The sequence below is a fragment of the Entelurus aequoreus genome, linkage group LG05 (genome assembly GCF_033978785.1).
Source record: "Entelurus aequoreus isolate RoL-2023_Sb linkage group LG05, RoL_Eaeq_v1.1, whole genome shotgun sequence".
NCBI classification, from domain to species: Eukaryota; Metazoa; Chordata; class Actinopteri; order Syngnathiformes; family Syngnathidae; genus Entelurus; species Entelurus aequoreus.
In genome coordinates this window covers 55,739,594-55,766,634 of record NC_084735.1, presented here as the reverse complement: position 1 = coordinate 55,766,634, position 27,041 = coordinate 55,739,594, and the positions used below count along the sequence as shown (strand labels likewise).

The following is a 27,041-nucleotide window of genomic DNA, read 5'->3' as shown; positions in this document are numbered from 1 at the left end:
TGGACATAACTGTTTTTTTCAAGCATGAGAAGTAGGAACATGAGAGTGAAGGACAGTGCTGAGAAGAAGAAGTTGATGATATTCATTTAATTAAAGACAGAAATCATCAAAAACATGACAGAGCGTGTAGCTGGCTCACTTAATGTTGATTTTCAAGCCTGTACCATACTGAAGCAAATTGAGTGCATGACGCCAGCCGAGGACGTAAAATAATATTTAGACGTTGGCATTTATCTATTAAAATATGGGAAGTTGCTGATGGTGTGTTTGACGGAGAAGCAGCTGGAAGGAGATACCGTAGAGCAGGGGTCACCAACCTTTTTGAAACCAAGAGCTACTTCTTGGGTACTGATTAATGCGAAGGGCTACCAGTTTGATACACACTTAAATAAATTGCCAGAAATAGCCAATTTGCTCAATTTACCTTTAACTCTATGTTATTATTAATAATTAATTATATTTACACTTAAATGAACATGAAAAAAATGACAATTAAATTTTGAAACATAGTTTATCTTCAATTTCGACTCTTTAAAATTCAACCGGAAAAAAGAAGAGAAAAACTAGCTAATTTGAATCTTTTAGAACATTTTTTAAAAAGAATTTATGGAACATCATTAGTAATTTTTCCTGATTAAGACTAATTTTAGAATTTTGATGACATGTTTTAAATAGGTTCAAATCCAATCTGCACTTTATTAGAATATATAACAAATTGGACCAAGCTATATTTCTAACAAAGACAAATCATTATTTCTTCTAGATTTTCCAGAACAAAAATTTTAAAAGAAATTCAAAAGACTTTGAAATAATATTTAAATTTGATTCTAAAGATGTTCTAGATTTGCCAGAATAATTTTTTTGAATTTTAATCATAATAAGTTTGAAGAAATATTTCACAAATATTCTTCGTCGAAAAAACAGAAGCTAAAATGAAGAATTAACTTAACATTTATTTATTATTCTTTACAATAAAAAAAATAAATTTACTTGAACATTGATTTAAATTGTCAGGAAAGAAGAGGAAAGAGTTTAAAATGTAAAAAGGTATATGTGTTTAAAAATCCTAAAATCATTTTTAAGGTTGTATTTTTTCTCTAAAATTGTCTTTCTGAAAGTTATAAGAAGCAAAGTAAAAAAAATTATGAATTTATTTAAACAAGTGAAGACCAAGTCTTTAATAATAATAATAATAATAATAATACCTGGGATTTATATAGCGCTTTTCTAAGTACCCAAAGTCGCTTTACATGTTAAAAATCCATCATTAATCTTTAAAATATTTTCTTGGATTTTCAAATTCTATTTGAGTTTTGTCTCTCTTAGAATTAAAAATGTCGGGCAAAGCGAGACCAGCTTGCTAGTAAATAAATAACATTTAAAAAATAGAGGCAGCTCACTGGTAAGTGCTGCTATTTGAGCTATTTTTAGAACAGGCCAGCGGGCTACTCATCTGGTCCTTACGGGCTACCTGGTGCCCGCGGGCACCGCGTTGGTGACCCCTGCCGTAGAGGTCCACTCTCCAAGGTAAATGCTGTACTTAATTATTACATTACTTCATAAAACCACTGTACTATTTTGGACTACATTCTGTCTTCATACAACTTTTAATTCCTGATCCGATACCAATATTGGAGTCTTGAATACTGGCTGATATTAATTTGATACAGTATTAGCCAGAATCGTAGTACATACTTTTATTATTCTGTAGTGTGGAACGGTTTGATAAAGTGAAATTAGTCAAACAGTGAATAATGATAGGTAAGAAAAACATTAACCTATGTATTATTATTAACCATCTGGAATGGACTCATGTCTTTAAATTGAAGTGGAGTGGTATTAAAAAAAAAAAGCTGCATTCGGGCGGAAGGCGGGGTACACCCTGGACAAGTCGCCACCTCATCGCAGGGCCAACACAGATAGACAGACAACATTTACACTCACATTCACACACTAGGGCCAATTTAGTGTTGCCAATCAACCTATTCCCAGGTGCATGTCTTTAGAGGTGGGAGGAAGCCGGAGTATCTGGCGGGAACCCACGCAGTCACAGGACGAACATGCAAACTTAATTGCTCAATAATTTGTGTTTTGTCAAGTATGTGGGGGCTCTGTCTGTCCAAGGGAGCTCTAGCACTAACGCCAGTGAAGGTAATGCAGATTCACTGCATTTTCTCTTCTCCTTATCCTAGATTAAGAATTTCCATTACAGGTATTTTTGAGCATCAGTAACACACAATTGAACCTAATAATTTGGCATTAACAATAAGCAAATCAGTGGAAAGCTGATGTAATAAATGATTAAGGGTTTAAAAAAAGTGAAGTTTCCAATAAAAGTAGTGTCAGTGCCTTACTGTCCTCCATTAGTCCAGGGCGTATGGTTCTCTTGGGTGCACAAGTCCCCGTAGTTGTAGACGAGGGGCAATGGTTGGTCCTCAAGGTGATGGGTCACCATCCCTTGGGAGGTCCTTCATTTCAGCTCGTCTTTTGTGGCTCAATGTGCAGAGTTGGCCAAACGCCACATAAAAACTAAATAAAGGCGTTGTTTTATAATGACATAATTTTTAAGTATATAACTATAGAAATCAAATACATACCTTTACTTTTGGTCGGTGCTTGAGGTAAGTTGATCTGATTTGCAAACTAAATGAGGAAAAAAAACATTTCAGTTGAACGTGCTTGAACGTGTGTCATAATAGTAAATTGTGAACAATAAATATATAAATGATCTAGTATCAATGAAAATACTAAATATATACAGTAGTGCCTCACTTTACAAGCTTAATTGGATCTGTGATGGAACACTTAACTCAAAGCACGTGTATCTAGAAATCTACGTCGCCTTATCACTCACTTTCTTACTTCCCATGTTTAGAAAAACAACATCATGCCCATGTCTAGCTATAACCTAATACTAGCTAGTAAGACCGGATGCCTTGGTTGTATTTTACAGTGTTTATTGTGACATTTGCTTTGCCAACTAATGGTGGGATGATTGTAACTTACATTTTTGCTATCAACTTCAGGCATAACAATAAGCCAAAAGACAGCTCTTATGTCATAACACTCTTAATTTGAGGTACCACTGTAATTGAATTGGAATTTATGTAATTTTGTTTTCTTCCAGGCCACTAGAGGTCATTCCATATGTTAGTGTTCAGCCAATAAGCAGCAACAGGAAATTAAGTATAAGACATTTCTTTATTTGCTATATGTCAACAGCTGATTAAGCAGAGTTGTTAATTTTCCATCCAATCCTTCATCTCCTTTCTAGCCCTTTCAGTGGCAATGGGTAAAGTGTATTTTTTATTTGAGTGCTAAAATGTTTATCTGTGATCATTGTGGCAATTAAAGCATTTTACTGTAAGAACAAAACACGATAGTCCAATTTGAGTTCCTGCTGAATATAGTATGTGATGTCATACACTGATCTGCTAAATGGCTTTATATTTTTTCAGCGCTTTCTGTTTGACACGTTGTTGCATTAAAATTGTGGACCAACAACTCCTGCCTGTTCTTTGGAGGTAGTGATTCAGTTGAGAGTTTAGCAGTAAATGTCAATATAGGGATATGTGTCACATTGGGTGTAACAGTACAATATCAAAAAAATCATAACACAAGTATGAGTACAGTTTTTTTAAGGACAGTTTTGGTACACTGTCTCGGTTATTGTAGGTTCAAACATTACAAAATTAAGTGTGCCAACAAAGAATATACAAAAAATATATTTTTCATAGGTACAAAAATAAGGAGGAAACAAAATATCTTAAAGTTGTAACGTATTTTAAACTAGGGCTGTCATAATCAACGAGTTAACTGGTGATCAATCACAAAAAAATTACCGCATTAATCATGAACACTTGATGCAAACCGAGGTACCAGTGTAGAGGTGATGTGTAATTACCTAAGAAGTATGTGCAGGTAGGACCCCAAGCCTGTGAAGATGTGCCACCAGGCATGGAACTGTGTTAGCACTCCAACACCAGGGGGAAGTGTTTGCCTACTGGCTCTACATTGACATAGAAAACAAATCCATCCAATTACACAGAATAGATAGGCACCAGCACCCCCTGTGACCCCGAAAGGGACAAGCGGTAGAAAATGGATGGATGGATGGATTTTTAAATTGACTATATATTTTCCAAAGTGTGTAATGAAAAATAACTTTGACTCCATCCAAAACATGTTTTTTATCACTTTATAACATTTAGAAATGAACAAAAACTTTATAAATACCTTATTGAGTCGCAAAAGACATTGTCAATGTTCCACAGGAGAAACCCTAGCATGAACACACCCAGAGAAGTGTAACACAAAGGCCGCAACCATGGGTACATCCTAAAAGTGAAACAAAAGTTGTATTATTATTACAACGTTATTGCAATTTTTTCACAAAATTAAATAATTTTGTGTCCTTGAACATTATTCTTTATTCATTAAAATAGCAATTACATGGAATTTAATATATTTAAAAAACCTAACTAAAAAGAAAAATAAGAGGGAAAGCTACAATTAAAAAATAAAAAAATATTTTTGTCCAAAAACTGAATGGAATGTTGTGTTAGTAAACTCACCATGTAACTATAAAGACAGATCGCATCACCAGACAAGCTACTAAAGCACCGTACATAACCTGAAAAAGACGAGAGACCATTAAGTAAAGCATGTGGTGGTTAAAAGTGTTCATTTGTAAAAAGAAATAAAATAAAAAATAAATTAAAACATTTTTTTTTTAAACTACAGTCAAAGTGAAAAGAGAAAAATCTAATTTAATATATACTTTTTTAATTGATCCTACAATGGGGAAATTATGTGGTTGTAGTGCAGATTTTCACATACAGTAACAGAGGTAAAACGTAATAAAAAACTAAAAATGATTAATAAACAATACATATTGTGCAGTACCAATTGCACTATGTATAGATAAATAATAAAACAAAAACACTATCTTAAAGTACCAGTAGTGTGGAAAAACAAGTTGACTTCATATGCTTAATTACGTTTTATTGTAGCCATTAAACCATATCCAATCATATTTGCAATCCGCAAAATATGTAAAAATACCGTATAAACATCACAAAATTCAAAGAATTATGTCAGCCATTTTTAATATTCCGCTCTGAATACTTTTGGCTATTTCCGGAGATTGAGGTCCACAATGGGAACGCTTCTGCACTCTGACAATGGTAACAGATCTGGAAATACGAAAAAATTAGAGAGATATGAGCTGTCTATAATTCACAATCCCTATATAAGACATGAACACCTTTTCTTCTTTTTTTATGCTTTCTTAGTGTTAAATAAATACATAAAAAGTCCACTAACAATGTAGCCAATGGGGGCTCTCTATTTCGCCCACAGAACCTTCTAAATAACCACCCAAACCCGCCAACAATACTCTTTATACATATCGTGATTTGAATATTAACCAAATATTAGCAATGTTATTTTTATAAGCGCTAAAGCAGACAAACTATTTATTAGCGGCGCAATGATACAGACAGCTAAGTAGCCCTTTGCTGCCTTGACTGTTAGCCGGCCGGCATCGATGTCCTGCTGCTCCCGTATCATCGCGTTTCGGCTCGTCAAAGTAATTCTAGATTCTAAATCATGCCTCTCATCTAGATAATTTTAGGAGGATTCAGCCTTGAATCTAGAAGCTGTTCACCTGTGACATACAATGTATACCTAGGGATGGAGACAAACACACACAACCAAAGATAGATTGTATTTAGTTCTATTTATTTATTATATATTTACTTATTTATTATCTTCATATGTCTTACTTGTATTTTATCATTCTTCTCACCTCATAGTTCAAACTATTTTACAGGTTTTATTATTTTTACTTTCCAGCATTCCTCAGAGGGAGTCATCTACATCAGAATCAGAATCAGAAATACTTTATTAATCCCCGAGGGGAAATTAACATTTTCAGCACAATCCCATTCAAGATCAGTCACGGGTTATTGGCCGCGCTGTGGGGGTGCTTTGTGTCTGCGTCCTAGTGACCATGGTCTGATGACCTCCTGGTGCAGATGGCTCCTGTGATATACAGTATGTTTACTCACATGTCTCCTCTGTACTCAGCCATGCATTCATTTGTTCATGTGCATATCACTGTGTGTGTTTGGTAGTTGTGTGCATGCGTGAGTGTGTATGTGCGATAATGGGAGATCTGGGTCATTGGGGTACGGTTTTTAAGTCTGAAAAGCACCTTGTATTGCATTTCTTTTATGTATGAAAAGCGCTTTATAAATAAAGTTTGATTTGATTTGATTCCTTGTTAACCCTTTGTGTGCATCATGATTAATTGTTCATCTTAACGGGAAGATATGGACATCCCATCAGTGGTCATCGAAGTAAGAGCAGATATTGTACAGTAAGCAATCGTTGTATTTGTTTGTATTTCTTGTTTAGCACTTAGCAATATTGCTACATGATGCTTATTGTTTCACTAAAGCTGGATTTGTTTAGCTGAGTTTCTAAATCTTGAGGCTCATCCTCCTTGTATTCAGGATCAACAATACAAGGTTCTGGATCATAATTTTGCCTAAAGTAATTGTTGTTGGCTCTCACAAAGTCTGAAAGTTCCCTTCCACTGCGTCACGCGATGACCTGTCTGGCTTCCTCATTATCTCTCGAAATTGCTCGGGAATCTCCGTGAGATTGATATTATTTTGATCATATCTATTTATTCTCAAACTTTGGAAGTCTTTAGGTGTCATTGTAGTAGAATTTCTGACACCTTTCCTCAGAAATGTATTTCAAGGTAATTGTAGTATACCGACCGACCACAGCTAAAGACATTTTTCTCGATTCATTTTCAGACATCCTCAAACAGCACAGTATGAAAAAATTGAACGTCATGGGGGACGTTAATCTGGACTGGTTAAATAAGACGCGTAGAAAGAAATTAAAGGATATTATAAACGGCTTCTACATGACACAAATGATAAGCAGCCCTACTAGAATTACAATTGGATGACAAAAATCAAAGAGATCATCTGTAAATACACTAATACAAAACCAGAAAGAAGATTGCTAAAATAAAAATACCTTGGATTAATAAAACAATTTGGATTCTAATAAAAAATCGGGACTCAGCTCTCATAAGAGCAATTACAACAGGTCTAAATACAGATCGTATGATTTTAAAAGTTTTGAGGAACAAAGTTACAATGCTTATGCGGAAGTCTAAGGCTGACTTTCACTTAGAATTAATCAAAGCTGCAAAAGGGAACATTAGACAGTTATGGAAAACCATGGACAAACTTACGGGAAGAGAGCAAACAAGAAACAACACTATAACATTAAATATCAATGGCGCTACTATCGCAGACAGTCTGGACATAAGTAATAATTTTAATGAACATTTCATCCAGTCTGTACAAACCCTGAATAAAAAGTCCCTCAAAATCAGTGCAAATAATTGTCATTTATTCAGGATGGACTAAATTTAGAATTAACAAATGCAACAAAGTTAAACAAAATCTTCCCTGCATTATCAAACTCACGATCTAGAGATATATACGGTCTGAACATTTTCTTCCTATAAACGTATAGAGATAGTATTATTGCTCCTACAACAACAAATGATAAATAAATCAATAACGGAAAACACTTTCCCTACCACGTTGAGAAACTGCTACTATAATTAAATCCATAAAGCAGGAAATAAAGAAGACATGAGCAAGTACAGACCAATTAGCCTTCTCCCCGTTATAACAAAAGGAATAGAAAATTTGAAGTTAAAAAGTGGCTTTGGAGCAATCAAAGCTGCTCACTCTGTCGCTAAGAGGGGCATTATGTTGACACATCAACTTAATGTGTAGTATATTTATCCATAAGAGCATTTTTGTTGTAAATTGTGAGGTATGGCTGTTAAAATCTTGGTTGTTGTTACAAATGATGACAGATGTGAACAAGAGCATGTATTGTCTTTAAACGCCTACTGAAATGAATTTTTTTTATTTAAACGGGGATAGCAGATCTATTCTATGTGTCATACTTGATCATTTCGCGATATTGCCATATTTTTGCTGAAAGGATTTAGTATAGAACAACGACGATAAAGATTGCAACTTTTGGTATCTGATAAAAAAAAGGCTTGCACCTACCGGAAGTAGCGTGACGTAGTCAGTTGAACATATACGCAAAGTTCCCTATTGTTTACAATGATGGCCGCATGAAGTGAGAGAGATTCGGACCGAGAAAGCGACAATTTCCCCATTAATTTGAGCGAGGATGAAAGATTTGTGGATGAGTAAAGTGCAAGTGAAGGACTAGTGGGGAGTTGAAGCTATTCAGATAGGGAAGATGCTGTGAGAGCCGGGGGTGACCTGATATTCAGCTGGGAAAGACTACAACAGTAAATAAACACAAGACATATATATACTCTATTAGCCACAACACAACCAGGCTTATATTTAATATGCCACAAATTAATCCTGCATAAAAACACCTGCGTGTTTGTTATGCTAGCTCCTCTGCTAGCTCCTAGCTCCATAGAACACGCCAATACAATTCAAACACCTGATCAACACACACAATCACTCAGCCCAAAAGACCGTTCACCTAACCCAAGGTTCATAAAGCTTATGTATTTTTAAAAAGTTACGTACGTGACGCGCACGTACGGTACGGTACGTGTTATGCTAGCTCCTAGCTCCTATGCTAGCTCCTAGCTCCATAGAACACGCCAATACAATTCAAACACCTGATCAACACACACAATCACTCAGCCCAAAAGACCGTTCACCTAACCCAAGGTTCATAAAGCTTATATATTTTTAAAAAGTTACGTACGTGACGCGCACGTACGGTACGGTACGTGTTATGCTAGCTCCTAGCTCCTCTGCTAGCTCCTAGCTCCATAGAACACGCCAATACAATTCAAACACCTGATCAACACACACAATCACTCAGCCCAAAAGACCGTTCACCTAACCCAAGGTTCATAAAGCTTATATATTTTTAAAAAGTTACGTACATACGCAAAAAAAAGTTGCGCACATACGGTCAAGCGATCAAATGTTTAGAAGCCAAAGCTGCATACTCACAGTAGCACGTCTGCGTCTTTGTCATCCAAATCAAAGTAATCCTGGTAAGAGTCTGTGTTGTCCCAGTTCTCTACAGGCGTCTGTGTATCGAAGTCAAAAGTCCTCCTGGTTAGAGTCTCTGTTATCCGAGTTCTTCCATCTTGACTGCATCTTTCGGGAATGTAAACAAAGAAGCGCCGGCTGTGTACTGTTGCGGCTGACTACGTTCGAAAAATACGTCCATTTCGCACCGACAACTTTCTTCTTTGCTTGCTCGGCTTCCTTCTCCATAATGCAATGAACATGATTGAAACAGATTCACGAACACAGATGTCCAGAATACTGTGGAATTATGACATGAAAACAGAGCTTTTTCGTATTGGCTTCAATGTGGAAGGCATACCCGTGTTCCCCGGTCTACGTCACGCGCATACGTCATCTTAGAGGCGTTTCGAACCGGAAGTTTAGCGGCAAATTTAAAATGTCACTTTATAAGTTAACCCGGCCGTATTGGCATGTGTTATAATGTTAAGATTTCATCATTGATATATAAACTATCAGACTGCGTGGTCGGTAGTAGTGGGTTTCAGTAGGCCTTTAAGGTGATGATGTAAATAAGGTGTGGTTGTATTATATATTAAGTATGTGTCGATGAAGGGGTATTTTGTGACTTTTCTTAAATTTGAATACAGGCTATAGTATGATTATTCATTGATTATTAATTATTATGAATGTATATATATTATTTATTATGGTCAATTAGTGTCATAATTTTATTGCTTGATTTTTGGATCCCTTTAATTTAGGTAGCCAGGGACTGCAGATGGAAAGTAGCTATTTAGATATAATCTGGTACAGAACATATCTGTTTCTGAACTTAATGTTTCTGTGCATTGTCCTATCATAGATATACTAAATTGAATACAACTACATAGTGAATTATTGAGGCCACAATAATTCACTAGGTGTTGTAAAAATATCAAATTACTATTGAAAAAGCAAACATTGACCTCAAACATGACCTGTCCTCCGCCTCTGTTCTTGCTGCGCTTGACTATCAGCTGCCTTTTCTTTTTCTTGGATGTTTCTGAAACTACTACTACTACCACTACTATTACTATTACTACGACTAACACTGTCCCTGTTTCAGGGACAGAGGGGGGAGGTGAGTTTGGATTGGGTCAAGTTTGAGCATGTTGAGGTTTTATTTAATCGATATGATCAATCCGGTACAAGGAAAAAGGAACGTAATGATTTAGATTGACAATTGCAGTGGTTGGCGGAAGCAACCCCAACCTCAAAGGAGGATGCCAATTCAGTAATTAAATGTTTTGTGAATGATCTAATATCCCGACATGGTTTCCCCAAAAAGATTAGGTCAAACAACGGCACCCATTTTAAGAAAACAGGTTATCATCTTCAGTCACAAGGTAAGGTTGAAAGGAGGAACCAAAAAATCAAAACAAATTGGCTAAAATCTGCGCACAGACCAAATTGAATTTGATTGACATGATTGCCATTAGCGTTAATGATCATTCGAATGTCCCTGAATAAAACTGTTTTTACGGCCTTTGAATTTTTCACCCAATGAACTGCATACAGATCAGCCCTTCCCAGGACCAGCAGCTTCCTAGGAAGGCGGAAAGACCATGAGACCAAAATGGTATGTTTGCAAAATGTAGAATTTGTGTGCCAGTTCCTCTGTGCAGATGCGAGGATGACAGCCGCCACTCCAGATTCCCTTGCACTCGCTGAGAGGGGCACGGTCAAAGCCAATCCAGGACCAACACCCGATACCTGACTGGAAGGAACCGAGAGGAGAGACAACACCTTGCCAGCGATGACGAGAACGACTAAGGTTGCCAGCCAAAATGTGTCCGTCGGGACTCCAGCAGCTGTGGAAGGAGGTGTCGGGAGTGCCGAAGCAGCGAGGAGGCCTTGAAGCAAGCCGAGGGCCTGGACCAAAGCCCCACGCCCCATACTCTGCCTCAGTTTTCCCCAAAGCGGCCAGCACGCACATGCCATTAAATAGTCAGCCCAATGGACTGAGCCACACCCCAAGAAGAGACAGAGACAGACTGTTTGAGTGGATCTCCTTCTTCACCAAGGCAGCCAAAAGCCCAACGAGGTGTCGGCAGGCCACCAGCCTGAGGCACCACCGAGCCATCTACACGAGCACTAATCGAACATGGACTCATACGAAATTCAGTCTTGTGTTCAAAATCAATTGGTAATTAACAATATTGGTAACTAAATTCATTGCAAATGCCGGGAAATTTTTTTTTCCAAATGTCTTACAGTCATAAGTCTATATATATTCATCTAATTATGTTCAATGATGTTCATGATCAAAGTATTCTGTTATTCCTTTACTAAATCAAAGGGTAGGCCACTAATTGTGTTCTGTGAGATGGTTTTACTGCAGGCTGGTAACAGCGATCGCTCTGTAGGAGAGTCATAGAGGAATTTCGCCTCGTATAAAAACATTGAGGTTTTTGCCTCTATCTGTGGTAGAGATTTAAGTTAGTGGTCTACGTCAGAAATCGGTATGGTCCAGGGTTCTAGAACCCTGGAAGGGGGGAATGTAGTAGAATTTCTGACCTTTGACCTCTATTTCATGTCTGTCAAGAATGTACGCTCATTTAATTTCTCTTCTATTCTGTGCCATTGAATGAACCGGGTGTGGGACAAAAGTGAATATTAAGTCGTGCCAACCTGTCTACAGAATGTTTTGATTGTCTACGTATGATTAAGGGATCCAAGGATGTTGCAAAAACAAACATGTCGAAGACCACAAGAGTGACGCACGAGAAAAAACAGAGTGACGCACGAAGAGACAGATAAAAATGGCAGGAGACCGGTACTCGAGAGAGATTGCTTTTTGTGAGTCCTCCGGAGAACGTTCGTTTGTTTGCAGGGACAAAACAATCCAACTTATGCACTTTTGACTATGAGAAAATAAACTTATTGTACAAAATTCACTTTTGTTGCTGTTTAAGCTCTGGACAATCCACTACATCATAAATCAAATATATATGTTAATAGCTTCACTATAGAGGCAAGTTGTTTTTTCACTCTACTGGTACTTTAACAGCCGTATTGTGTACAAAGTAAAAAAACAGATGTAAAGTAATTAAATATGTGTTTAAAGCAGGGGTGTCAAACTCATTTTAATTTAGGGGCCGCATGGTAGAAAATCTATTCCCACGTGGGCCGGGTTTATAAAATCATGGCATAATAACTCAAAAACACGAAAACTTCAGATTGTTTTCTTTGTTTTACTTTAGCCCAAAATAGAACAAGCACATTCCGAAAATGTACGTATCACATATAATCCTCTTGACAAAACACTTCAAGTTAGTTGTAAACGATGAGGAAAAACATTGGTGCAGCTGTAAAAGCACCATGACCGCAATTAACTTAAACTTAGTCTCAGTGTATCTACAAAGCCATTAAACTGTAAATCACAGCCAATCTGAGATTGAACAAAATACAGAATAAATAATTAATAAAAACTCTTTGAGGTATTTAATACCTCGTTTGTCATTTCCACATATTAATCCTGTGCAAACATAAACCATACAAACGGAGGTAGAAACGATTCAAGAGGGTTGAGTTACTCCCTGCCTTGTAGGCATCACTGAGTATTGAAAAAAAAAATAGAAGCTGTGCAATGCATGAACAATTTCAACAAATGGAACATATTTAAGAGACTGACTGTATTGCAGTAAAACACTGTTCACTTTCTTTAAATTTCCACAGAAGACAATCATTTTCAAAGAACTGTATCAAGGTGCAGTGTCTCGTGCAGCATTTTACGTGGGCTAACCAATTGTTTATTTTATTGCAGAAACCTGGCATCTTTTAGCTTTCACAAGTGCATCAATATCAGGTGTCACATCTTGAGTGGCAGACAATTCCAGGATGTTATTCAAGTACTTGTGCATGAGCATTGAGCGTAGCTTTGTTTTATTGATAGTCATTACGTAGAAAACTTGCTCACAAAAATATGTGATTTCCCTTTCATTTCGGTGAATAAATAGGAGGAGGATTATTTTTCTTGGGACACTCTGCACTCTGCTTGCACTTTTCACTTCTTTCATAGAAACATTTTGTGGAAATGAGGGCGCCAAAGCACGATGTGTTCAAAGCAAAATACGTAAGTTAAGTAACACATGTTTTACGTTGGGTTGAGGGGGAGGAACCATAGCCCCACTTTACTGTGTACATCTTGCTTGCTCGGCCTTGTATAAACCATTTTTTTTCCAAAAAAAATTGCTATTGCGACATCCAGTGGACACATTGAAAGGAGCAGTTTTTCATTTAAAAATACAGCTCAATTACACTTTGAAAACTCATCTCGTGGGCCCAATTAAACCCGTTCGCTGGCCGCATATTTAACATCTCTGGTTTAAAGTAAACCTTGGAAAAATATGGCATGCAGGACACATACAGCCATTAATATTAAATATATGTATACATACTTTTTTATGAAATTGCGATGTGCCGATCGATTGGCACATCCGTAAGTATAAGTACTGTATATGGTTGATACTACAGTGATTAAATCTATATTTTTACTATCACTATTTATGTTTGTTATTGTTTACAAACTCAGGAAATAAGTCCCTGGATATAAGAGGACTTTAAGTGTCAAAACTAAAGGGTTGAAATGAGAGCTCACGGTTATAGTAGATTTTGTTTATTTACTTATTTTGCACTTGTGACTTCCATCCATTCATTTTCTACCGCTTGTCCCTTTCGGGGTCGCGGGGGGTGCTGGAGCCTATCTCAGCTGCATTTGGGCGGAAGGCGGGGTACACCCTGGACAAGTCGCCACCTCATCGCAGGGCCAACACAGATAGACGGACAACAGTCACACTCACATTCACAAACTAGGGCCATTTTAGTGTTGCCAATCAACCTATCCCCAGCTGCATGTCTTTGGAGGTGGGAGGAAGCCGGAGTACCCGGAGGGAACCCACGCAGTCACGGGGAGAACATGCAAACCCCACACAGAAAGATCCCGAGCCCGGGATTGAACTCAGGACCTTCGTATTGTGTGGCACATGCACTAACCCTTGTTCCACCGTGCTGCCCAAATGTGACTTAACTTTGCTAAAATTTTGTATGTAATAAAAACGGAAAAAGGAAATAATTAAAATATCTAAATTATATTGTTACACTGCCACCCTGTCTTGGTCCGATTATAAATCTGATAATCCAATTGTCAGCATTTTAACCTTTTTAAACAGCTTTTGTAGCCTGTTGAAAAACAGTTCTATTATCATTTACATACCAAATAATATATTGTGATATACATTGATATCGCAGGGGGATTCAACATATATCGCAATATAGATTTTAGACAGTAATCCCCAGTCCTAGTATGGACAATAAAATGCATTTAGGTCAAATAGGGCTAGGCAACATATAATGCATGCACAATGGGAAACACCTCTCTACCACGTTAGTAGGTGACTATTTGAACTAAGGCTAGCATCTCAGGCACTGCTCACGCAAACATTGGTCAGTCATAAACGTCAATCATTACAGCAGTATGACTAACTGCTGGCTTTTGCTCCAGATATGCAGTGAAAGAAATCTAGTTCATCATCACAAGGAGGGACGCAACTATCTACTTTTTAAGGGGTATGCAAACATCTTACAAGCACCCCACATGCCCAGAACACACCTCTAAAGGTGTGTTTTCCAAGCAGGGAACTTTCTCTGCTACACTTTATAAATAAAAATGTATATTTAATAGCAAATAATATGTTTGACATTTCCTATACAAATAAATTATTATATTCTATTTGTAGAGAAGTTTGTTGTATCCAACATGTTTTGACTTGGAAGAAAATACGGGAATATTCATCACATACACACAAAAACTTAACAAAACACTATGGATGAGTGAGACAGTATAATTAAACACACATGCCAACCTTTAAGACATTTCAAAAGTTTAGCACCTTATTTTGAAAAGCTAACTTATGTTTAGCCAAGGGGATCCTGATTATTGTCTTGTGAAGATTGCCTTGTTTACCCAAGGCAAATAAAAATTCGACCATACCGAGCCCTAAAAGCAAACATCGAGAAAGGTTAATGAGCTAAACACACTTACCTGGTGAAACACTGGTTCCTTCCACTGCAAGTAGACCTGCACAAACACAGACAATTTCATCAAGCAAAAATATGATATAGAAGACATGACGAGCAACAATACCATCATCGATACGCACCGCAGTGACTGTGACACTGAAGATGAATAATAATGCTACAGGAAACCAACTAACGCTGTTCTCTTGTTTGAAGCACTCATATCTGGAAAAAAAGAAAAGACTTGTTTTTGTCAAATGGTCTCAGAGCACTGAATCGATCGCAACTGGACGGCCTGTTGTCTTTGAGGACGGTCTGCGTTACATCTGAGCAGGTTTCACCATTTAATGCTCAAAGACTAGATAGAACAGCTTTTAGCCTGAGGGGATGGTGCAGGATCCAACACAGTGTTTCCCATACATCTCAGGGTTTCTCCCACACGTAAACAATAGTGGCGCAACGCCGCCACACCTTCAAAAAAATTGAGGGTTTTTTACATGAAAACTTTTTTTTTTTTTTTTTACATGAAAACTAATTAAAATGATATATTGTATGAATGGATATACCGTATATTGTCTATTATATACATACTATTGGTTATAATAAGTTTGAAAAACAGTTTAAATATCATAAAAACGTTCCTCATTGCTTTATTTTGAAAAAAAAACAAAAAAAAAACGTACATCTAAATCTGTTAAAGAGGTTCATTTAGCCTACTAATGTGTATTTATAAATGGTTGATTTATAAATACACATATATATAGGAAGGCTGCAGAAGCAAGATAGCCGAAACTTGTCAGGTACAAAACTTTACCTTACTAGCCTATATAAATCAACCATTTATAAGTACATCTAAATCGCCTGTCAGAAGCTCGTCAGCTGGTCGCACAACTACCTGGCAAAAGTAAGGAGAGAAAGTTTAAGAGAAAGATATTGTGTAAACTACCCTAAATCTTTTGACATTACTACCAACTATAGAGGGGTTCCGATTTTTTAATATTTCCCACAATGCCTTGCTGGAATCCATAATGAAGGGAGGAAGTTACATTCCAAAAGTGACTTGACTAAGAGGGCGTTCATTTAACCAGTAATTTTCATAATGCAGACGACGTGTGCCATTGTCAACTGCCACAATCGAGAGCGATATCCCTAGCTTGTAGGCGTATTTCTGGACAAACGGAAGTGGCTGAAAAGAAGAGTCAACGGCAAAGACAAGCATGGATTGCTCCAATCAATTGAGATGTGACGTGCTGACGACTTTGTGTTTGTTCAGATCATGATAGGTAAAACATTTTGAAAGTAAAAAATATTCTAAAATAAATAACAGCCACACTTTGCATTAACTTGATATAACTTTGTTGTATTGATGAAAATAGTACTCACTTCTTTCATCCAGACAGTAGCCTTTACACTAAACAAAAGCAACATGAGAACATTCTCTTAAACTGGTTTTATAGTCAACAGTGTGCGGAGATTAACTTAGATTGGTTATCTGTGATTATGTAGAGTGTCAAACTTGGGTTGAATAATTTCTGAGAGTGCATTACTCTAGACTGGCTTGACGACACTATGTCCACTGGTTTAATAGAGATAACAATTTCCCTCATGTGCATTTCATGTGTATACATAATGTACTTTCTTTAGTGTGGTTAGTTTTACATTGACTTCATTGTGAAGAACATCAACAAAACACCCAGTTATTTTTTTCAAATCTAATTCAAAGGACTGTTTACGTATTTGGCAAACTAAATTGCAACAATAAGGGAGGGCAGAATAAAGTATGGCCTGTGTTACTACCTTTTACAGTAAGCAGCAACAATTGAAACTGCATTGAAAAAAGAGCACAGACAAATTCCTTGTGTTAAAAGCTGAATGTGATTCTGATTATATAAAAAGAAAATGTTAATATTATTAATGGTATTATTAATAACTAATAACACTTTTCTGAAAGGTTAAGTTCTTTGTCAAAGTGAAAACATTGACTATGGTACATTTCCATGCAATAATGTAAGTCAGATTTCTCAAATAGTTTGTTTTTTATATTTTCACGTATTTTGGTAGTTTCATTCATGTGAAGTCCCAGTGACTTTGTTTCCATGCACTAAATTAGTCGGATTTAGTCAGATTAACACACATAGATTATGCGATTGAAAATAAATTGTTTTGAGTGGATGTGTGCTGCAGGTGTAGACCCTTCTTATCGTGCATGTGCCAGTCTCAACGCACGGATTTCCAATCAATCCAACACAGGCAACTACTCCAACATGGCATCGGCAGCATTTAGGAACATCCATTTTTAGAATGAAGAGGATACCGTATATTTACTTCACAAATTAAAAGAACTGAAAATTTTGAAGTGCATCGATGGAAAAAAAAAAGAAACAAATTTATTTAAAAAGGTAGCTAAAGAAATTGAGAATATCGGCTTCATTCTGACTCAAGAAAAATTAAAAAATAATTAGAAGAGAACTAAGCAGGTAATTACAAGGCGAAGAAGGCGTAAACAAACCTCTTCGGGCTGTATTTGTTTACTCAAAACTGATTATTAACAACAGGCAAGTTTGTACACAACAATAGCAACCCTCATTTGAAGCGGTATCGGGGCACAAACGGCCTTTTCCTTTGGACTTAAAACTCCTTCAAATAATCCACAGAGTTTATTGAATGAACTTCAAGACATTTGAAAGTTTTGTTTCCATTCCCCATCCAAAGTATTCTTCAAACAACTCTTTGCAACTTCGGGGAGACCTTCTTGTGAAATTAAAAACGTAATATATTCATGGACAAAGCTCATTAGTTTTAACATTTCTGCTTTTTTTCATTACATTATGTCTTTTGCTTTATTTTTCCCAGTTTTGCTGTTGTTTTTTTAGAAACACGTTTGTGGGGATAGTGAGCAAGCCCAACTTCCTTCGGCGATTTAGCTATTCAGCTTCCTTTGCTGCGAGCTATAAATGATGAAGAACAAAAGGGGAGCGTTATTGCAGCTTAAACTAATCTGTACATTACAACCAGGGTCGTTTCTGGCTAAGTTGGGGCCCCAAGCAGAATTGCATTTGGATCCTCCCCACTCCCACATTACAAAGTTTTTTACACTTTTTTTATGTGAAACAATTGTTATACTTTTTTAATCAAGCTTGAATTTAATTTAATGGAAGGAAATTGTTCAGAGACAATCATGTATTTATTTTAGTGCAAAATAACTCATTTAATATAATTTAAAAATACATTTACCAACTTTCCAAAAACAACTCCGGGATTTGAACCCAGAATGCTTCACAAGCCCAGCACTAATGCTGCTCACCGTGAGGGACAATAAGACTATTAAGGAAATTTGCCATCAATGACAGAGTAAGAAGGGGCTAAGAATTTGTTTGCATTTTTCTCATTCATTAATTCACATTTACATGTGCTTCTTCATGCAACTCTGGGCCTCCACATGTTGGCAGTTCTGCTGTCCTATCTAGTTTTTGAGCCTGAACTAATGAAGTCTGCTCAGATAAGAGGTGACACATCTTGTAATCGATTCAATGCCCTGAAAATACAATGACTTGGATGAATATTTACAGGAAATACCACGCTGGCTAGAGCTAAAAACGATACCAATTTATTGCGGTAGACAAGTAATCGATATCAACAAAAATTGTGCTTGATTAAACGTTTTTGTTGTTTTTCTTCTCCGAAAAACCTGAATTTGCAACGCAAAGTTGGTTGCATGAACAAAGGCACTTGCTCTCTGGTAACTGAGCAACGCAGTAAGTGATCACTGATCAGTGGGAGTGACACGCTAACAGTCGATCAGTCAATCAGGCAACAGTATCAACTTTCTTTTTGGTTGCGCAGTCTTGTTGTCTCGCAGTTGATTCTTTGCATTGAGTGTGAAGAGAAACCAAAAATGAGTGCTACAGAGAGCAAATACATTTTCAATAAAACAGGAGAAGTTTTTAAAAACCAGATCGTAGTCAGACAAATGTGGTCTGTAAAATATGCAATGCGCTCGTCACCACCAAGATCGGTAATACTACGCCAACTTCGAGCACACACAACTTCCTGGTACTAAACCTGCAGAAAATAGTTCTTCTCAGGTTTCTCTGTTTCCGTGTTCACACTTTGCACTATTTTGTTACACTTTATTAAGCATTTCTTATGTATTCCTTATTTGTGCACCTTATTTTTGAGAGGTTATTGTTAAGTGTTCAATGTGATTTTAGAATTGTATTTACATTGATTGTTTTCCATGGTTGTGTTGACATTTTCTTTTCTTTCTGCCGTGATAGCTGAAGGGATTATAATCATAGGAAGGTTACATTTTAATTACCGTAAACATTTTTACATGTAATATTTTTCTCTTGGTCCTTATTTTCTACAGGTCATAAAAAATCTCAGTAATTATCGATATCTACTGTATCAATATTAAACACATATTGTGATAAAGTTTTCAGCCATATCACCCAGTCCTAATGCCAAATGCTGGCTGATAAATTCATAAACCAAAAATAGTTTTGTAAAGAAACTGGTCTTAAAAGGTACGCTTTGGTACATTAAACACACTGCTATTCGTGTTCCAATGAACGCTATAAACAGGAAGGATTACATTAAACGTAGGGTTTTTTAGCTACAGGTACTGACAGCATACTGCACTGTGACTTGTTTATTAATTTATTTCCATATTACACGCTATCTCGCTTGCATGTCATGTCGTCACCCCATCTACATTGCTGACAAAGCTAAATGAAAGTCTGATCAGGTTTTACCCGATTTTTCTAGTACAATGGCGAACTTGACCTACACCAGGAGGAAGAAAGGAGTGTTGACTGTTGTGCTAAATTGGCCTATAGTGCAAATATGGGTAATAAGGGCTAAACAGAAGAAACTTGATCTCCCATACTTTTCAATTTATTTCTAGTTGGACAATATTCTCGGTACAACGGATGGAATTTTTAGCTACACCTGATCTCGTTTCTAAACCACGCTAAACAAATAAGAAGTTAGTTAATTTTTTGATGCTTGCAAAACTAAGATCAATAATTTATGTTGAAGTTTCCGCTAGATATGCATAATTATGAACTCTATGGCCTGTGAGACTTTAAATGTAGTGTTTCACACTATATGAGATTTGTTATTCAAATATTAAGTGCAATACAAATAAAATCTATTAATATTATTATTGAGAATCCTTCAAAACATGAAATCTAAATGTAACTTACAGGCAGTAGACAAAGACACACGTGCTGTAAATCATTGGCAGCTCATCCAGTAGCTACAAATGACAAAGCAGAGAAAACATACAATATTTGAAAGACAATTTACCAACACAACTTATTATTAAATGCTCTTTGCACACTTTTTAATTTCCGATTTGCTATGGGCGTACCCATATTAAAATCATTCATACTGTGGTGGACTTGGGCACATTTCTTAATAAATTGAATTTTTTTTTGTTTGGAGTCGTTCTAATTATTTGTAGTTTTACCTCGGCTTTTGCAGGACATGTTTGTGGACTCCAATGGTTGTAGTTATTTCACTTCTGATAAATTAATTGGTTTCATGAGCTGTGTATGGGACTCTCAGGAGACGACAATAGCAGTGAATTTTAAAAGCCTCAATCCTCTTTTCTAAGCTTGCAGAGAGTGTCTAGCTTTCACATCCATAGAGGAAGGTGGAGAAGACTACAGAACAAAGGTGGTGAACTTTTGTGCTTGTTGAGATGTTGCTCTTATTATTCCTGGTTAATTGTGTCACAGACTGTAGTGCTCTGTCCACTCTTGTATTGATCTCTTTGTCATACTTCCCATCAGCTGTAATGGTGGCACCAAGATGCTTGAGGTTTTCAACTTCCTCAAATAGTTCTCCTGTCATGGAGACTCCTTAGCTTGGTATGTCAGATGCACTTCCCATTGTCTTTGTTTTGCTCTTTACTGTGCTTTTTCCATTCCATAGGCTTTTGCCACATCATTTAGTCTTGCTGTCAAATCACTAAATACTCCTCTATATCCAGCGAATATATCAATGTCATCGCCAAAACGTAGATTGCATATTTTTCTTTCACCAATTAACACGGTTGCTTCAAAGCATCCATCTGGCGCACGTACGGAGCCGCTACGACACTTTGCCGACAGCGACACTCCACCGTATTCGCCTTCACGCACAGCCAACGTGCCTGGACCGTAGCTGTCGGCTGGCAGCTCCTCTTTATCAACTACGGGTAACTGGCTAGGGGTGCAATCGACATTGTCGCCAATAACATTTGTTGCCGACAATTATATTTGTCGACAATAGTCTTGAAGTAATCACTCGTGTTTTTCCGGGCGGAAGTGGGACACTCGCAAAAACAACGCCAGTAATAACATGTAAAGTTTGAGGATATTTCCTTTTATTCAAGCAGACCTTGTTTTTATGGCAGTACATCAGTAACATGCGAAGATTTAAAGTGGAGACATTAGGTCGGACATTTGAAGGGAGGATGCGGCCAACCTTGGTAAGACTGTTAGCTTCTACCTTGCTAACTAGCTAACAAGAGTGGGACGAAGTTGTGTGAAAAATAACTTCTGAATCCTATGTCGGTCTTTCGTACCAATGTACTAGATTTTATGTCTATCATCAGATGTGAGTTCTCCATTGCCCAGCCATCTAACTTCTTGCAGGCCAAGCACATTCCCTTTGTATCTTTACATCTCATGTGTGAGTACTTCCAACTTTGTAGTAGCATGTAGTGTGCGGACATTCCATGTACCGATTTTAATGGTGTCATGAACTAGTCGAATTCTTTTTCCACCAGTAGCATACTTTTCACTCTCACCCTGGGTGTCATGAACTAGTCTAATTATTTTTCCACCAATAGCATACCTTCCACGCTCACCCTGGGTGTCAGCGAGAAGTGTGGATGTTGTTAATGTTGCTCATCCCATCCGGTATAGAGGAATTAAGAGTTTTACTCATGATACGATACACAGGCATAAGGCATGTCTCCCAGTAGTGCCTATCTCCTCTACAGGCTGGCGGGGCTTTGCTGGATGGCCGTCGTTGGTTCTCCTGTTGTTTTTTGTTTTAAGTACCAACTGGGTGTCCAGCCACCCTCCACACCATGCTCCTAAAAGAAGTTTTTTGGTCGCCAGTGGCCCAACCATGCAACAGGTAGTATCGGGTTAGAGGTGACTTGAGATCACCGGACAGCTCTGTAACCTAAATTGTTTGAAGTTTATTGTTTGTTGAATCTCTGTCATAATGTGCTCAGTGCCAACATTTAATTAGCATAAAACGCATATACCATGTATTTGGAAATTATATGCTAAACCTCACTGCTGTTACTTTCAGCCCGGTTACTCAAATTAGTTATTTTAGGCTTGAGATAATTGTCAAAAATGTAATAAGTTGCCTGAGATGGACCAATACACATTTTAAGTAGTTCTATGTGTGTATTATCAGATTTAGAATTGAAAAAAACATGTATTTTTTTTAATCTGAGAGTTACAGCAAATGGCAATAATTTGGTGAATGGCCCACATATATAAATTGTGCGTACATCAGTTGACATGTTTTAGTATTCATTCAGCATACCTGCATTTCATAGAGAAGTGTCATGTGGAAGCACCACGAACCAACGCCAACAGCTGGGTGACAATACAAAAGTGTGATGACAACTGTGAAGGCTGCAGTAGTGACAATGTGTGACTTTAACGACTGACCCGCTAGTCCAAGGAAAGAGCAGATGTAGCGAAACTCAAGGCCATCACGAAATGTCTGGATGGCTCCATAAATAGGAGGAAGAATCATAATCAGGTTGCTGACCGTGTTCCCTGTAAGCAAACAGCACAACACAACAGGAAAAGAGCAGAGATTATGAGAGTTAAAGGACATCATGTTGTGGTTATTATAACACCATGAACCATATTTCATTACTGAAACCTGAGCGCTGCATTCAAGTATTGAGACATTTATATAAAAGTATTGGGATATCATCGCTACAGGAAGTGAAAATAAAAAATGTAGTTGAATTTATCAATAAAATTTGTTGTCGACAAATTTATTTGTCTTGTTTTTTTGGACTGAAGCAAGTCAGAGCGGCCACTCGCAACAACATCGCAGATGAAAACATGTAAATTGTGGCAACATTTGTTCAAACCATCAATACCTTGCTCACTTTGCAAAGCGGACCTTGTTTTATAGCAGTACATCTGTGATACGGTAACATTTAAAGTGGAGGAAGGGCTGGGCGATATATCGAATATACTCGATATATCGCGGGTTTGTCTCTGTGCAATATAGAAAATGACTATATCGGGATATTCGAGTATACGTTCTCACGCAGTTGCTTTTAGCTGTGGGCATTACACTACAGGCTCTTCTCACTCTTTCTTGTCTCTCCTTCTCACAGAGATGTAAAACAAGCGCAACTTTTTACATACGTCACATACTGTCGCGCGTGCAACGTCATACGCTCTTGCGGAGCAGAGAGGTAGCGACATGTGTAACATTAGCTGTGATGCTAGCGGAGCGGTGCGAGTGGTAATACGAGAGAAAGAAGGTGCGAATCTGGTAACAAATGAAGGAAGAATAATTAATTCCCAAGAAAAACAGCAGGGGGTTCATCGTCTGGCGGTGGTTTGGCCTCAAGCGGGAATATGTTGAACAGACAACCGTAATATGTCAAGTATGCGGCAAAAGCGTTGCTGCAAAAAGTAGCAGCACTACTAATTTGTAGCATCATTTGAAAAGTCACCCGCTAGAGAATGAAGAGTTCTTGAAACTCCGCATGTCAACATCTCCGTTCGGTGCCACACCCACAAAATGCAGAAACAACAATTTCCATTTTAACACTGTATGAAAAAAATAGTCTACAACAGGAGATAACGTCCGCAGGAACCTACCACGTAGCGAAGGACATACACTATTTGATTTCCTACTATGCAGCTCATTTTTATTTGACACTTATTGAAATATCTTGTGTGACATCATGCACAAAAGTGCACTTTATTTGTTTTTAACTATTGTAGCGATGTTCTGTACAAAAAGTGCACTTTAATTTAGTGTTGTTTTGATAAGTCATCTTAGAGACATCATGCACAAAAGTGCACTAACAGCTTGTTTTAAAATGTCTCTGACAATCTTGCACTTTCTGTTTTGGAAATTACGTGAATGTTTGTACCACTGCTTAATACCTGTTTAATAAATACAGTTTTGGTAAATTGACTTAGTTGTGATTTGCCTCTCTGCATGAAAGTTTAAAATTAGCATATATTAATGCAGTATGAACAAGAATGTTTTAATGTAGACACATAGAATCATCATACTGGCGTGATTATATACATCAAGTGTTAATTCAAGGCTAAGGCAAAATATCGAGATATATATTGTGTATCGTGACATGGCCTAAAAATATTGAGATATTATTAAAAGGCAATATCGTCCAGCCCTAAGTGGAGGCATGATGTCGGACATCTGGAAGATGCGATCTCAACTCGGTAAGATAGTTTATCTTTTTACCTGGCTAGCTAGCTGAGAAGTGTGAGCATAAGTTCTGTGAAACATATATTTAACTTATCATTTTCCCCAAAGTCAGCCAGCTAAACTTTGTCTATGACTTTACGTACTTTATTTGTCAGGAACTTCAGGTGTGAAGCAGCATCAATATGCGGTGTGCAAAGAAGAAATGCACAAGAACAACCGTAAATCACACACACACACACACAGACATTAAGATCCCTGGCGTGGACATCATAAAAGAATTAAATATACAATCCATTGACTAAAATGTTTAGAAATAATGGAGTCTATTAGATTGCTGAAAATACCAAGAGTTAATCAATAATCAGTAACATAGCTGTGTACAGCTTTTTAAACACATCATCTCAAAATGCTTTTCTCTTTTGAGGAAGTTAGCGAGCTTTGGTGTTTGATGTTATTGCTGCTATTTTTACTGTCCTTTGTTTTCATAAAAAAGTATGCTGTGTTTTTGTCAGTACTAGAGATGTAACAATAAACGATAATAATGATAACCACAATAAAACTCCCCATGGTTAGTTTTACCAAATTTATCAAACAGCGATTGATAACCCATTTTGTCTGTCCCCATTGAGAAATGACATACCCCAATATAAACTTATAGATAGATAGATAGATAGATAGATTGATAGATAGATAGCATTGATTCCTTCATGAGAGTTCCTTCAGGAAAATTAAACACATTATATATTATATATTAACACATTGCTGTCTGGACAACTAAGATATTGACTTTCAATATTAGATTTTAATGTGTATGTAAGTACTTTTAGAGCACATTCAACAATTATGCGATAATAATGATCAGCGTGATAACTTGTTCACAATACCCGTGATATGAAATGTATATAGCGTTAGATGCCTAGTCAGTAATGAGCCTGTCTTCGCTTTTAAAATGGACAACAGTATATTAGTCATTTTGTTTTTTATAACAGCCTAATGAGAAAGCACAGTTACAGTATTGTAAATATATCTGAAATAATTAGTTGTTATCTCCATAAGTTAGCAAAAGCCAAAATATCTAAAGCTGAATTTAAAAGAAAATGGCTGAATAGGTTTATGCTTTATAATCCTATTAGTTGACTAATCGTTAAGATAATCTGTGACTCGTCGACTATCAAAATAATCATTAGTTGCAGCCCTTATTCATGATAAATGTAATGTACATTTGTAAATCATGTTTTGAGTAACGAGCCAGACAAATTCCTCAGACCTCGAGCAATTATTTTCAACCAATATGATTATCCATCAATCTATTTTCTACCGCTTGTCCCTGTTGGGGTTGCGGGGGTGCTGGAGCCTATACCAATTTCATTGTTAATTGTAAAAAAAAAACAGACACATATAAACCACTGATGGTAACATACGCTTGTCATATTTTTGGTTTAGAAAATATAACTGAGAAAGTTGCAAACTGCTCCTCTAAGCTATTAATACAATAATGTATGATAATTTCAACACTGCTTCCAACTGTACTAAAAAATGGGAAAGTGCACCCTTAATCCAACTTTTAAACACTTGAACAGTGATGAAGGTGTTTATTTTTTAGAAGCTGCTTTGTGCAATTATTGTGTGTTAGTATATTGTACATAAGGTGGAGAATACAATTCTGCACCATTGCAAAATAAAATATTAATATTAATTGCAGTGAATTGACAACAGCTTTCTAACGGCAGTTTTATCAACATGTACCAAATGATAAAATGATTGGATTTTTTTACTATCTTTAAACGTTTATCTTGTATAAAGTTCACCTGCCTTGTCAGGGCTGGTGTTGGTAAGTAAATATGTATTAGTTAATAAGTAACCATGAATGAATGAAGGTATTGATGGTGCAGAATAATAGGCTACAGTGGCGCTACAACAACAAGCGAACACGCCTTAATATTTGTCGTCGATTCAACGCCGTATAAAGCAAACAACATAAATAACAACAATAAAAAGACGTTAATTTAATGAGTGTGTTTGTTAGTCAGGGTGCTGCAGTTAAAACCTTGCGCCGTTAAATTTTCATTTAGGTCTTTTTTTTGGGGGGGGGGGGGGGATACAGGACGATGAAAGGCAACTTACAGAATTCAGCGATGTAGAAGGAGACGGCATAATTCTCTTCGCACCAGTCCAGCGTTGAAGTGGGCCGACCCCAGAAACCTTGCCTGTCCAACGCCGGCGCCATGATGGAACATCCTCCTCTTTGTGCCGCTAACACACAGGAGGGGGCGGGGCCAAACGAATGGCCTTCGATGACAGACTGTTGACGTCGATATTTTTAATTTCGCTATTATTTTTTGATTGTATGTAAATGTTGCATATTATAAATAAAGGTTTATAAAATAAATTTTAAAAAAAAATTATAATAATAAATTTGCTTCTATCTATGTACCATTGGGCATATTGTTA

The 27,041-nt window shown here is 37.0% G+C and overlaps 1 protein-coding gene across 1 annotated transcript; it reads right to left on the bottom strand.

The window, feature by feature from the left end:
• acer3 (alkaline ceramidase 3) lies at positions 1-26,860 on the bottom strand. Its single transcript, XM_062048422.1, has 11 exons — positions 26,715-26,860; positions 22,829-22,939; positions 22,701-22,753; positions 20,351-20,403; positions 15,287-15,368; positions 15,169-15,204; positions 4,575-4,633; positions 4,237-4,338; positions 3,905-4,009; positions 2,598-2,643; positions 1-2,529 (listed from the first exon to the last, which is right to left on the bottom strand). Exons 1-11 carry the CDS (start codon positions 26,815-26,817, stop codon positions 2,476-2,478), a joined length of 804 nt encoding a protein of 267 aa, XP_061904406.1. The 5' UTR covers positions 26,818-26,860; the 3' UTR covers positions 1-2,475.
• Between the last annotated feature and the right edge of the window lie 181 nt (positions 26,861-27,041).

Coding starts and splice junctions, on each gene's coding strand:
- acer3 (XM_062048422.1), bottom strand. CDS start 26,817: ATGGCGCCGGCGTTGGACAGGCAAGGTTTCTGGGGTCGGCCCACTTCA. Junction 20,404..22,700: donor CACTTCTCTATGAAATGCAG/GTATGCTGAATG, acceptor TGTCATTTGTAG/CTACTGGATGAGCTGCCAAT. Junction 4,339..4,574: donor TCTGTCTTTATAGTTACATG/GTGAGTTTACTA, acceptor TTTCACTTTTAG/GATGTACCCATGGTTGCGGC.